General features: G+C 43.7%; 1 protein-coding gene across 1 annotated transcript in view; it reads right to left on the bottom strand.

Moving 5' to 3' along the window:
• Positions 1-13,738, bottom strand: part of LOC104963298 (leucine-rich PPR motif-containing protein, mitochondrial-like) — a 40,901-nt gene that overhangs the window by 26,213 nt on the left and 950 nt on the right. The window contains exons 2-8 of the mRNA XM_010791867.1: positions 12,864-12,970; positions 11,610-11,687; positions 11,439-11,495; positions 11,089-11,202; positions 10,851-10,981; positions 10,501-10,586; positions 5,616-5,823 (exon numbers count right to left, since the gene is read on the bottom strand). Of these exons, the coding sequence (XP_010790169.1) occupies positions 5,616-5,823; positions 10,501-10,586; positions 10,851-10,981; positions 11,089-11,202; positions 11,439-11,495; positions 11,610-11,687; positions 12,864-12,970 (781 nt within the window). The remainder of the gene's footprint in view (positions 1-5,615; positions 5,824-10,500; positions 10,587-10,850; positions 10,982-11,088; positions 11,203-11,438; positions 11,496-11,609; positions 11,688-12,863; positions 12,971-13,738) is intronic.

Genomic DNA, 13,738 nt, shown 5'->3' with positions numbered 1-13,738 from the left:
GGGGGGGGGGGGCAGAGGGAGTGAATGTGAGACAGACGGCTGGACGGAGCGAGACAGACAGATTGAGAGTGAACAGGTATAATTTCTCAAGTGTTTTCTCCTCTAATCAATTAGAGAAGTGGATAAGAGAAATATGCCCCGAAAGACCAACAACCCGGAAAAAAATAAAACAGGAAATGGTGTGACCTTGTGTGAAGCAGAGTGAGGAGAAGAGAGCGATGGAGGGGAGGAGGAGATGGAGTGATTGGGGTTGGAAGGTAAAGAGGTCCGCTAATTGAAATGAAGAGGGACAACATTATTCAGCAGCGGCAGTCAAGAGGCTGTTCAACCGCACAGCCGTCTGATTGAACAACACAGAAGAGACACTAAGAGATTTTTGAAAATGAGAGAAAGAGAGTGGAGATTGAATGAGAACAGGAGGGGGTCGTGGGTTTTTACTACAAAAATGAAACAATTGCAGTTAGACGTTTGTAATTTACGAAATGTGGCTTGAATGGACAAATACTGTTGCTATGTGGTGTCTTGCAATACTTTTTTACCGAGTCATGTTGGTGGAATCAATGTTTCAAAACTCCTCTAAATTCATTTCATCCCTTCTATCCGTCCACTTTATTCTTTCCTCCTAACCTACTTATAATCCCTCCACTCTAATGAGACATGTTTAAAAAAAAAAAAACATCCCTTCACTCTCCAAAAAATAAGGCCTGGTGTTGCAATTACACCCCCATCTGCCTTCCTCCCCTCTCCCCCTCTCTCCGCCCACCGATCCACCCCAAAAAAGAGCTAAGGATGTCGAAAGATGGATAATTTCCCCTAGGTACAATTTAACTGTCACTTTGCGTTGCCATTTACTGCGGCGCACAGCCCTGTTAATGTCCTCAACTTTGCATGTCAGCCACTTTCCAGCCAATTAAGCCCTGAAAAAAAATGGGAGCGCTTTGCTCAGTGGAAACCTGAAGGATTAGACAAGGAAGCTCATTTTGCCTCATCTCACCCCCCCCTTCCTCCCATTCCCATTCCTCTCCCTCTCCGTCCCCCTCTTTTGTTCCGAGGAGATCGGCAGGCCTGTTATCACGCCACTGTCCTTGCGTGGGGGAGGACAAGGTGTCTATCTCCCGAAAATGCAAATGAGACAGCGATCATGACACCACTAGCCCACTGTTATACACTTACATGTGTGGAAGAATGGCACGTATTCATGTTTACTTCACTACCCACACAGGTGAAGAGTCTTCATACTGCACAATGTTGATATGGCAACAGTAGTGTTTACTCATCTAGCAGAATTATCCTCATTACTCCCCTAATAGTCACTCTCCTATTAGCTCAGTTTGTCTCAATTTCCGAGGAAAGACTCTTTAGTAAAGAGTCTAAAAAACTAAGGCCTCAGGATGACTTTTAGACGTGAACATGGTCATTTTTGTTTTGTAACATTAAATAAAATAATTTATAAAAAAAAAAAAAAATCCCGATCCCTGATTTTTTTGTCCCGATTGCGATCTTTTGAAAATCACGTGAGCGGCTCCGATCACGTGATCGGATCATCTCTACTCTTTACCTGCTGAATGCTCCACTATGTTGCTTACCTTTTCTTTCATTAGGTGCTTGATATTATGAGTTTACTAGTTTCTTGCCTCCAAACCAAAAAGCCACACTGATAACGTCCCACAGAGCTTATGGTAACTGCAGATTCGTGTGATAAGTATCCGCGATATCGTCACTATGAGAACATCATTGTCCATTTAACCCGTCATTGTTTTATAAGCATAATTGATTAGGGCATGTTGAACCATTAATGGAGTCAAGTTGTGCTGCAGTTACAATCTTTCTCAGTGTATCTTTCTTGTTCCACTTGTCTATATGTTCACCTCTGGCTGCTTCGCTTTATCTACCAAGGATTTCCTTTTTTATTTCCACCTCCTATATCACTCATTTTATTTTCATCTGGTCTTACTGTAATTGAAAGGAGAGGCTGTGATCTTGTGTTAGGCCTCACTAAAAATGTACACACAATATAAGACCGTAGGAAAGTGTGAAACTCACTCCTCGCCCATCAGCTCTCCTCCGTTTTTCTGTCTTATCACACACGTCCTGCCAGCTCTTCATTTAGTGCGACTCATTAGCATTTTCTGACGCTAATCACTTCCATAAGGATGTGGCAATCTGGGCAAGAGTAGTAGCAGGCTAGCACGCACAACAGTGAGCGGACGGGCATGAAGGCTAACAGGGCGGCGCGTATGATGGGCTGTCAAGGGCTAATCTGCCGGAGAAGTGTTCATTAAGTCATTAGCGCTGACACAGCGATGAGACGGGTGCAGGCAGGAGTGATGCCTGCTTTGTCCTCTTTTATCTCTTCCCTCCGTCCCCCCTCCTCCCCACTGTCTGTTTGTCCCCTGAGTGACGGCATGAAGAGGAGGAGACCACCGGATAAATATAAAAGATAAAGAGGAGACGAGGACGAGGAGATAGATTCAGCTGGAGCGCAAAAGTCAAGTGCTGTGGTACTCAAGCCTGCCCTGAGGCTCAGCTGGAACTACGTGGTGGAAACTGCTTTACATTACCATGCATTTCACACATCTTCCCAAGAGACACTTTTATTTCAGCTAGCGGCCCGCCTCTGTCGTTTTAAAGCTGCCAATGTAGATCAAAGCTGTAACTGCAAAGCCTTATTAGGGGCCTTCAGTTGCACTTCTACACTATTTAGTGCCTGAAACTGATGTTTTAGAGATAAATAATGACTATTCGGCTCGTTTCTAACTCCTGCAGTGAATAATCTGCTCAAATAAAAGTTGAGCCTGAAATTGGAAGGAAAGATGTTTCTTTTTATTTATTTGACCCGAGTTTGCGCCTCGTCGTTCTGATAGCTCCGCCCCTTGGCTCCAACCCCCCTCCCTCCCCCCACATCTACAGGTGAAAATTACTTTAGCGACACATTCATCACAAGAAGTGTAGCAAAAGTCAAGGCCGCAGATTCGTCCGATTTATTCTGCCAGAGCAGATTCGTCAAGTTGTAATGACTGATTTGAGAGGTTGTAATGGAAAATATATTTTAAAAATGTTTTTTTTCTGCAAGTGAACATTTCATCACTAAGTTCATTTTTTTTTTACAAGCTACAAAACTTTTTTTTTTCTTCTGTGACTTCAAATTTGGTTCCCAGTTACGTGGATATTTTATACAAGTGTAAATGTATGCACACAAGCTCAGATTTATTTTCTGCAAGTGCTCACATCAGGTTTTACACGCTCTCGCATTTTGCACCATATCTACCTTCATATTTAAACTAGCTACACTTTCCAAACAAAAATGTACGATATGCTCAAGTGAAGTGGTCGACAAACGAATATTGTGTGCATATCAAGTTCTACATTTAGTTTGAGGACTATTTCCAAGCGTTGACAACCAGCCAGCTGAAATACCAGCAGTCCGCTTGTCCACGTGCTCATTAGTGTGTTTTCACTGCAGTATCATTTGGAGGAAGTACAACTGGCACTTGATTTGTGAACAGGGCTGTGCTAAGCTGGTGTGTGTGTGTGTGTGCGCCCGTTTGTGTGCCCGTGTCCGTGTGTGTGCCCGTGTGTGTGTGTGCCCGTGTGTGTGTGTGTGTGTGTGTGTGTGTGTGTGTGTGTGTGTGTGTGTGTGTTGGCTGCCGTTGATGACCCAGGAGTAAATTAGCCTGCTAATCTCACAGAGGCAGTGATTAACGAGTGAACCTGGAAACTCTGTTGGTGCCAGGGAGCAGACTTACAGCAAAACAAACAGCTGCAGGGGAGCACAGGTGTGTGTGTGAGCGTCTGGGCATATGTGTGTGTGTGTGTGTAAAGGTCTACCTCTACAGAGCAGCGTGTACACTAGAGGTAAACAGTGTGTGAGAGCATGTGAAGGGCATGTGTGTGTGTGTGTGTACTAGTGGGCCCCTAACGGCGCTGTGGTAAATCCAGCAATTAGTGCTCTGTACATAATTAACATGCTAATGAGTTGATCTACTTAAAAGCTGCTCTGAAAAAAATATAATACTCACACACTCTGAATAACACACACATTCTGAATAGAGTTGAGGGGTGGGGCAATACCAGTGACCCCCAGCCAGTGTTTGGTAACGTTCATTTGCATATTTGCATTATGGGAAGAAGCATCGATGGCCGTCTCTCACCACAAACACACACTTACACATTTGAGTAGAGCAGTGGGTGTTTCAGCAGATCAGGGGTGGGGGCTCATGAGAGAGGTTGCAGCTGGCGAATCCTCTCTAACAAACAAAACCTGGCTCTAACACCACACACACACACACACACGTACATAAATGAGCAATTTCCACATCCTCTCTCTGTCTGAATCGCTGACCCAGAGAGTAACCTCAGCTATGATCATAGGGAGGGATGAGCGACTCACACACACACACACCTGGCAACTGGATTTGGCAGATGAAGACACAAATCTGAAAACAAAAGTGAGCTAGTTGGCTGGAAAGGGGAGAACTTCAGCCATAGAAAGATAATATACCATAACACACATTGTGGTTTCCAGCTAGGCTTGTTTGTTTGTCTGCCAGCCGGATTGCTGAAAAACGACTGGCCTGATTTTCATGAAACTTGGTGGAAGTCGGGGGTCAAGGAAGAACCCACAATATTTTGGACACGAGCGGATGCACAAGTTGTGTTTCGCTTTTGTTACATTTGCAGAATAAGGCACAAGTGCTGCATAAACGTGGTGTTGAAATAATCTGGAGAGATAAAGTTCCCAGCTGGAAAAAATGCATGTGAAAAACGTAGAAACAGCCGTCCAGCCTTGTATAGAGAGGCGAAGTCCCTCCCTTTCCGAGGGAGCTCCATGGGACCTTATTTCGGAAAAATTATGTATTGAAGTCAATGGAGAGAGAAAGATTATCTTTAAATTCCGTTTGAATTGTGCCACGAATTACCCATATGATGTTTGTCAATTTAAAAGTTAATTTTGCAAGTCAAAAAAAAAGAAATGTGTCGTAAAACTGTGTAACATTTTTTTGTGTTTGTGAAACCGCTCAATGAACTACATCTCCCATCTCGCACCACACACCAAGATGGCCGTCACGTTGGCACATTTCACTTCTTTCTTTCAGAATGAGGTGAAAAGTATTAAAAGAGGTGAAAATCACTACAAGTCTGGGCATGTTGAGAGCTATACATACACACGAGGGGAGTTAGTCGGTTCCGTAAGAGCCAGCATGCGGGACCGGGATTCGTAGTCTTTCTAGTTGTGTATTTTTCATAGTCTCATTCAATTTCAACAGTTTTACGACAAACTGTGACTTTTTTGACATGGAAATTCATTTTTAAGACTGACAAACATCATGTAATTCGTGGCACAATTCAAACGGGATCCAAAGATAATCTTTCTCTCTCCATTGACTTCAATGCATAATTTTTCGGAAATAAGGTCCCATGGGTCGGAAGTAGATGGGCGGGACTTCGCCTCTCTATTGATGTTCTAAAATACAACAATTCTTGTAGCATACCTTTTTTTCTCCAGTGACTTAAAGCTAATACAGACATGGAAGTCAAAAGAACGACTCCCCAACTTTGGTTATTTTTGTATGAGGGAGTGTTTTTGTGATTTGTAACACAGCCAGTTTGCTTACCTCTCGATGTATGCAGTAATCAGGGGTGAGAGGAGGTTGGAGTTGGGCCTGGCCAGTCCGAGGGTGAAAATGGAGTCCTGCAGGCGCTGAATGGCGGGGGCGCCGCCCTTGGTCGCCAGAGAAAAGAGCATGTGGAAGAACAGCGTGGTGTGTCTGTCATGTAACACCACCTTCTTCTCTTTCATCTCCTTCAGGAATTCCACTGCCTCTGTGGTGGAGGGAAAGAGAGAGTGTGAAGAAACATCAGTCAACATAAAGGGATGGTGATTTATAGGTAAAGAACAAAAGACAGGAAGAAAGAGATTATGCAGCGTGATGAAGGGAAGGCGAGCGGTGGGCAGAGCTGGGAGAAGAGTAGGGTGTGTGAATACGATAAAAGGCCCCTTTAGCTAATTCCATGTGGGGAAAACAAACTCATATTAAAACAGCATTTTGTGCCCAGCAGGGATGCAAATCCAACCCGTATAATGCCAACTCTGTGCTAATTGCTACTTGCGGTTTTCTAAACGAGACTACAATTACCGGACCCCTACAATGGAGGCCGGCTTTTTGCTGTGGCCATGTGGAAAGCACTTGGGGGGCTAAATTATAGGTATGTGGCGACAAGGGCCCGCCGTGGCCCCAGTGAGACCCCGGTAAGCGGGCTGAGGGGTGGATCAGTTTGGTCAAGCCCAGTCGGTAATGGAGGGCTTTTTAACGGGCCGCGCGCCCATCTGGCCAACACTAGGGGCTAAATGGTTAAAAGGGAATGTGTGTATGTCTGTGTGTATATGTGGTGTATCAGACTAAGGTAATTAAGATGTGTTTACTGTCTATTTAGACAGCTGCTAATGGGCTGACAGCGATACAGCCGCTCTCCACCACAGATACTAATCTATACAGCATGACCAAGAGGAGGGGGGAGATGGAGAGATGCAGAATATATTTGAATAACGTGCGAGAAGCCAGTCCTCTAACTGCAGGGCAATATGGGCATCGAGTTCAACATTCACACACCAACATTTTCCTTACGTTGATGAAAGAGTGCAGCAAGCTCAGATGCAGAAAAAAAAAAGTGTCTCAAATCACACACTCACACACACACACATACACACACACACACACACACTGAGGGACAGGGCCACTGGTGAGTGCTTTGGCATCCTAATTTCAGCATTTCTCTCTCCAGCTCTCCACCTCTCTGTGCCAGTTGTTATGGCGATGGGAACCAAAGGCTGTCACACATGTAATGGGACAGGGGAAAATACAGAAAGGAGGAGGAGGAAGGGGGGTCAAGGAGGGAGACACTGTTAAACTGAGAAACTCCCTCTAAAAGGGAACTTTGGGATTTTAGCCTTGACCATTTTAACAAAATACTCAACACACTACAGGAAAGGGTAAACCTCAAAAAGCATTATCGGGCCTCTTTAAAGGATTGCCCTGACATGAGGTCATGTGTGTACTGTTTATCAGTTCATATGCAACTTGTTCTCACCCACTGACTCTGTGTCTCTCTCCATGTTTCACTTCCTCCCTCCTTCCATACCTCTCTCCATCACTCCGACACACCCGCTAATCACTGAGACCAATGGCTTGGAGTTGATCTGCCCAAATGGAGCTACACAAGCTAACATCCCTCCATCTTACGTTGAATCCCCCCCCTCTATCCATCTCTGCCTTTATCCGTCCGTTTAGCCAGTATGCATATCCATCAGCTCAACCGAGCATCATGGCCAGCAAAGCGAGCCAATCCAAACACACACACACACACACACACACACATCAGGGGATGGGAGGCAGAGACAGGCCAGGTAAACAAACATCACACAGCCCAATGGTTCATCTAATGTTGCATGACTTGACTGCTAGACACACACACACGCACGCAGAGCACCAAAGACGGGTCCAGGACCTCCTAAAACCAGGAAAAGTTGTGTTTACCAAAGTGGGAGGATGGACAGATGGAGGGAGAGGGGCAAAGGCAGGTCAAAGAGACGCTTGGTGATAGAGGAGAGAGGTGTATTAAAAAGATGAGGGAGAGAAGTGAAGGGGTGTACAGGCCCATGAAGAAGGGTTAGGCAGGTTCACTGGGAGGCAGGAAAGTTAGATTAAAGGATGCACAAAAAGGTTATCCAATACATTTTGTCTGTGTCAGTGGGACTTTAAGTTGAAAAGCCAAAGCAAGTTCAAGCAAAACATATCCACATATTCAGGAGCTTATTTTATTTACGTCCTTATTTGCGTTAATTTAAAATGTAAAGTTTAGCACTGGTGTTGGCAGTGAAAACTGGAGACCATCTTCCAATGGGATCACACCAACCCATGGCTCTTGTTCCGTTTCCTTCCCCTCCTATTTCAAGCACCTTACTTTTGACCACAGTCAGCCGCAAATACTGCCTTGTTTTGATCTCAACTAGACATCTGTAAAGTTTTATGACAGGCCAACACTTTGGAAAGTACTACAAACTTATTCTGTGGCAGTAACGTTTCTAGTTTTTTTAAGGTGAGTTAAACTTAAAGATTGGGAAGTGGTCCCTGAGTTAACAAATTCAAGAGTTAATAGCTATGTGTTTATGTCTGATGATTGCCATGTGATCTGTAGTATAATATAAGTATATAACCTACAAACTTTTACAATAACACTGGAAAAAGTGAATCCTTATTTTATTATCTTTGGAATGTATGGCAGCAATAACTTGGATAAAATTGTATTAAGTCCTAAACAGGGTCATACAGTTTATAATGAGGTGACTAAAGCCCCTGTCACACTGTCCCGAAATTGACACCCGATGGACACACGATTAAGGAAATGTTCAAATTCGGCTCTGATCGTAACAACATCGGGCCATTCGTGAGGGCATCTTAAGCCATCGTATGACCGCCGGTGGAGTTTATCAGGCTCCGGCAGCAACTTCGGGAGCTGTGGCAACATCTTTGGCATCACAAAGATGGCTTAAGATGCCCTCACCAATGGCCCGATGTTGCTACGATCAGAGCCGAATTTGAACATTTCCTTTATCGTGTTTCCATCTGGTTGTTTTATTGCGCAACAAAATCATGTAAACATATTATGTAAATAACCCAATTTGTGTTCTGTGAAACTAAAAAGGATATAATATATTATTTTGAAGGCGAGGAAGTTGTTGTTGCTATGGAAACAACATGACGGAGAAAACTTAATATCTTCTACATATAAAGACGGAGAAAGTAAAGAACAAAGTCGGAAAATATCAGTACAGTATCATAATACTTTAACATAATTGTTTGTGTTAGTTTCGTTGCAGTTGTATGTCTTAAATGTAATGTAAATGTTGCCTTCGTGTGTGGTTCGGAGCCATCTTCGTGCGAAATTCACAATTCCATATTCGTGTGTCCATCGGGTGTCAATTTCGGGACAGTGTGACAGGGGCTTAAGGGGCTGCAGGCTAATATGGTGGGAATATTACATCTGCAATTATCAACCCACATGTCCATATCATGATTTTGAGGGGAACCTAGGACACAATCAGATAGCGATGTTGGGAATCTGTTGTTGTCGGAACATAAGTTCACTATATTTTGTGAGTATGACTTCAATTGTTTTTCCAAACTAACCTTCTGAAAAAAAAAATGACACGCAAATAAAGAGATGAAAGTTAAGACAGATGGATGTATAGACACTGACAGATGTGAAGACTAAAAGGACCCTGAGGGGGATGAGCAGTGGATGGAAGGCAACATAAGGATACATTCAAAAGGACAAAGAGAGAGGAAAACAAAAGTTGCCTGACGAGGTGGGAGGCTTTGAAACAAGGGCAAAAACAACAAAGCCATTAGATAGGGCGAGAAATAAAAAGCAAGATGCCAGGAGACATGATCTTCAGCTGGGCCTGGTGTGTGCTGGGTGGGGACAGGCTAACATCAAGGTTAGCCATGTGTGCTAATGTGGCTGACAAGCGTCCCCTCCATATGCACACTCTGGCTAATGGCAAATGCGTTAGCGCTGCCTATACTCACCCCAACACACACACACCAAGTCGCGGCCACCAAATGCCTTTTGCTTGAATTGACATTCAAATTTCTCTGTGTGTGTGTGTGTGTGTGTGTGTGTGTGTGTGTGTGTGTGTGTGTGTGTGTGTGTGTGTGTGTGTGTGTGTGTGTGTGTGTGTGTGTGTGTGTGTGTGAAATGCTCAAGCACTTCGGCGGACATGATCTGCCATTAGCATCAAGGCGGATTTCAATAATTCTGGAAAAATACACACAGTCCTGTAATTTTCCCCCTCTCTCATTACTCAGTGACGCGGGTGTGTGCGAGGGGTGGGAGATTGAGAGAATGACACGCTTGGAGACAGAGCGGGGGAGAGAGGGTCAGATAGAGAGACAGAGACGAAGACGGAGAGAGGGGAGGACAGACGGGGGAATCATTTTGCCTGTCATTGTGTGCAAAAAGCAGAGCGGCAAAACTGATGGTAATTGGGTCTTCGATGGGCTGAAGGAAACCCACCGTAGCATTCTGAAAATGGCCGGCTAATGTGGTTTGAGGGAGGGAGAGAGACAGATTGTGACAGAGCTGGTGACACACACAGGCTCAACAACACACACACACACACACACACACACATCTGTAGACATTTTAAGTTCAAGCCTGATTTACTTTGATCCAGCTTACTGTCAGAGATAAAGGAGTGAGGAACTAAGTGCTTGTGGGATTAGTCAATTAATCAATTGACACAAAATAAAGAACATTAAGATAATCAATCGTTTTTAAACCGTCAAGCTGGAATGTGTTTGAAGATCTTTTGGTTTTAGAAGATCAGTTGGAGAAGAGTCTGAGAAAGTGTGGTGTGCAGTTTTTATATAAAAGGACACTTTAGAAGCTGAAGCAATTGGCACACTAAAATCTTAGCTGCACCCTAGAGAAACTTACCCTCCATTCTGTCGTCCTTTGCGAGAGACTGGACCAGTGCGATGTATTTAGTGCCATCAAGCTTCGCTGACGTGTCCCTACGAGTCCTGAAGACAGAGACAGAGAGAGACAGATTAATGTACTCCACTTACAGTAATGCACCTCATCTATTGTGCGCTCTCCTGCTGGCCTTCAGTCTGATGAGGTGGTGAGTGAAGAGAAGGAAACGAGGGTGGAAGGGAGAGTTTCCTGTGTTTTAGTCAACAGAGCGGCTGGACCCTGCATTAATGTCTCCCCTAATACCACTCAAGTTAAACTTTAATGGCGTACTACTGGTCACAGCACTTCTTTGTGTATCCTGCCTAACGTACATTTCCCTCTTCAGGTTGAGCGCCTCCTCCACGTTGTTGTGGCGACAGCACAGGCCGATGAGGCTGGCGTATGCGGGGGTCGTCATCTCGTCCTCGTGCACGTGCTTCAGCTCCAGGGCGCGCACCAATTTCTAATCACACGTAAAAACAACAGATTTCAGAACCAAACACACAAAAAGCAACACATTTCAAGAAGAAACAAAAAAGAGTTTTGTGAGTGATCCAAAACAAATCCTACCTCCTCAGTGACGAGACTCTGGATGGTTTGTTTGAGAATGTTGTCCAATGGTTGGGTCTCTGCTTTCCTTTTGGCGAGCTTCTTCTCAAGAGAATACAACCTGCCCTCAGTCCCCTGATGGAGAAAGGTGTTAAACACATAATCAAATGCATACACACCTTCAACAGCTTGTTTGAAATAACACTGTGCGCTCTATCCATTGTTTTATGTTTTTGCAAGTCGTATTCAAATGTGGAGTTCAAGCAATACAAGTTTCCCTAAAGATAAACATTTTGCGTTAAAATTGAATAAAGTTGAGTCTCGTAGCGTTTTGATCATTTTATATGCATTTTTCACAGCGTCCTACTTACAATGCTACCGACAGCATCTGACACAGAGCCATCGTGGTCCACCAGAGCAAACACATCCTGACACACACACACACACACACACAGATAACATTAAACATCTTAATCATTAGAGACGCTTTAATAACAGGGTAGTACAGTACAGAAACGTAGTACAAATACTCTGTACTGTACCTTGATGAGCTCTTGGACTCGGTAGGACTGCAGCAGGTTCTTGATGCCTTTGTAGATGTTCAGTGTCACAGTTATATTCTACAGAGAAACGAAAAGGGAGAAAAACAACATCAGCAAAGCACCGATGAGCCAACAACAAGCAACAGGTTCCACAGGAGATCAACCTGTTGCATTTTGTTTGTAAAAAGTTAACTGCAACCAAATGGCTGGGAAATAAGTTAAATCAACTTGAATAGCTTTGTTTAAAAGCCGTCACAGAGCTGGTGTTTGAATTAAGCTCAATACGCATGCACCAACAAACCTTTACTAGGTGCTTTCTTTATTTCTGATAGTAAAATATAATATGTGTGTAACTAGGGCTGCTCAATTAATCGTATTTTTAAATCGCGATTACGATTATGGCTTGCAACGATTACGAAAACAACGTAATCGAAATAAAACGATTATTTTTTTATTATTATTTTTTTTTTAATATTTTTTTTTTTGGGGTTTTCAGTTGAATTATACTTAACGTTCAGGGTAATCAACTGTTAAAAACATACTGTTCACATTTTTTTCTCCAAGTCAATGAATAATCGCATTTAATAATCGCAATTACAATTATTGACCCAAATAATTGAGATTATGATTTTTGCCATAATCGAGCAGCCTTATGTGTAACTACTGTAAATGAATATGTGATTATAGTGTATTTTTGCCTTCTGGTATTTACACACCAACTATTTCTACTACCAATAACTGCTCATTAGGAGTCACTAAAACAAGTTATCAGTCCTTCAAGGTCAGAATTAAACTTTCCTAGGCCAAAATGTTCGCCCGTTTTTTCCATTTGGGTATTTTTTTCCGTGACTCAAAAGCCAAGACTGTCCATTTGTTCGTACTGAACTCCAAACGGCCCTTTAAGATGTGCCCTTTGACCAGTAATTTAAAACATGATTAAATCTTCTACAACACGTCTGGACGTCTCAACTCAAACCTTCAGTCTTCAGCAATGGAGAGCAGGAAAAGAGTGTGTGTGTGTGTGTGTGTGTGTGTGTGTGTGTGTGTGTGTGTGTGTGTGTGTGTGTGTGTGTGTGTGTGTGTGTGTGTGTACATCGTGAATAATCCGAATCTGATTACACACATCAAATCATCTCAGATCAGAGTGTGTAAGCTCTTTTAATGCGGGAAGGTTATGAATTAACTGGATATATGGTTGAGTTGTGTATGAATGTGCTCACATCAGTGTGTGTGTGTGTATGTGTGTGTGAATACCTGATCTTTCAGTTGACGGAAGTATTTCCGCAGCTTGTCTTCATTTGCATGCACCTCCGCCTCCGACATGTTGTCGATAAAATTGTACAAGAAGAAGGATGAAGTATCTGGAAGTGATGAAAACACACACAGTGACTAGTTGTCTTGGGAATACATTTCATTTGCCTCCGTGTCCGTCACTGCATCCATTTGTGCATTTATAAAAAAAATCTGTGACCTCTGCAGAGTGTGTGTTTGTGTTTCTGCTGACAGAGGCTGCTTCTGGGCTGCAGTGTGAGTGAACGTGCGATGGCTGGCAGTGACAGCTTCCCACTACTTCAACTCTCACACACACACAAAAAACACACATACACGCAGATGATGTGGCCTAATGGGATGTGACATGGATAACAGTCTCCATCGCTCCCACCAGCACTAACACCAGTTTCAGATGGGGACTGTCCGTGACACACACACTTACACGGAGCGACATTAACGCTCCACACACACACTCTCACACTGTCAGACCAGGAACGTTGCACAGCAATAACACACACACACTCTTTTAACTACTCATCGCTGTGTCAGCAGCCAGGCTCTATTTCCTCAGACGGAGAGAGCAGGTCTTTCACTCACTCACAAACACCTGGAAATAAACTCACACAGGCTGGATGTAAGAAGCGGGGCGGTCGGCAGAATTTCTGCCATTGAGACTGCACATAAACACACACACAGATCGGACAAACACACACACTGGGCATGTTTTTGTCATCTGAGCTAAAGTTGGAGGATGGATGAGACAGCAAGTTTACACACACACACACACACACACACACACACACACACACACACACACACACACACACACACACACACACACACACACACACAACATC

Source organism: Notothenia coriiceps, unplaced genomic scaffold (genome assembly GCF_000735185.1).
Source record: "Notothenia coriiceps isolate Sejong01 unplaced genomic scaffold, NC01 NC01_scaffold00035948, whole genome shotgun sequence".
NCBI lineage: Eukaryota > Metazoa > Chordata > Actinopteri > Perciformes > Nototheniidae > Notothenia > Notothenia coriiceps.
Note: the sequence above shows the minus strand (reverse complement) of the source record. Positions and strands in the feature narration are given on the sequence as shown.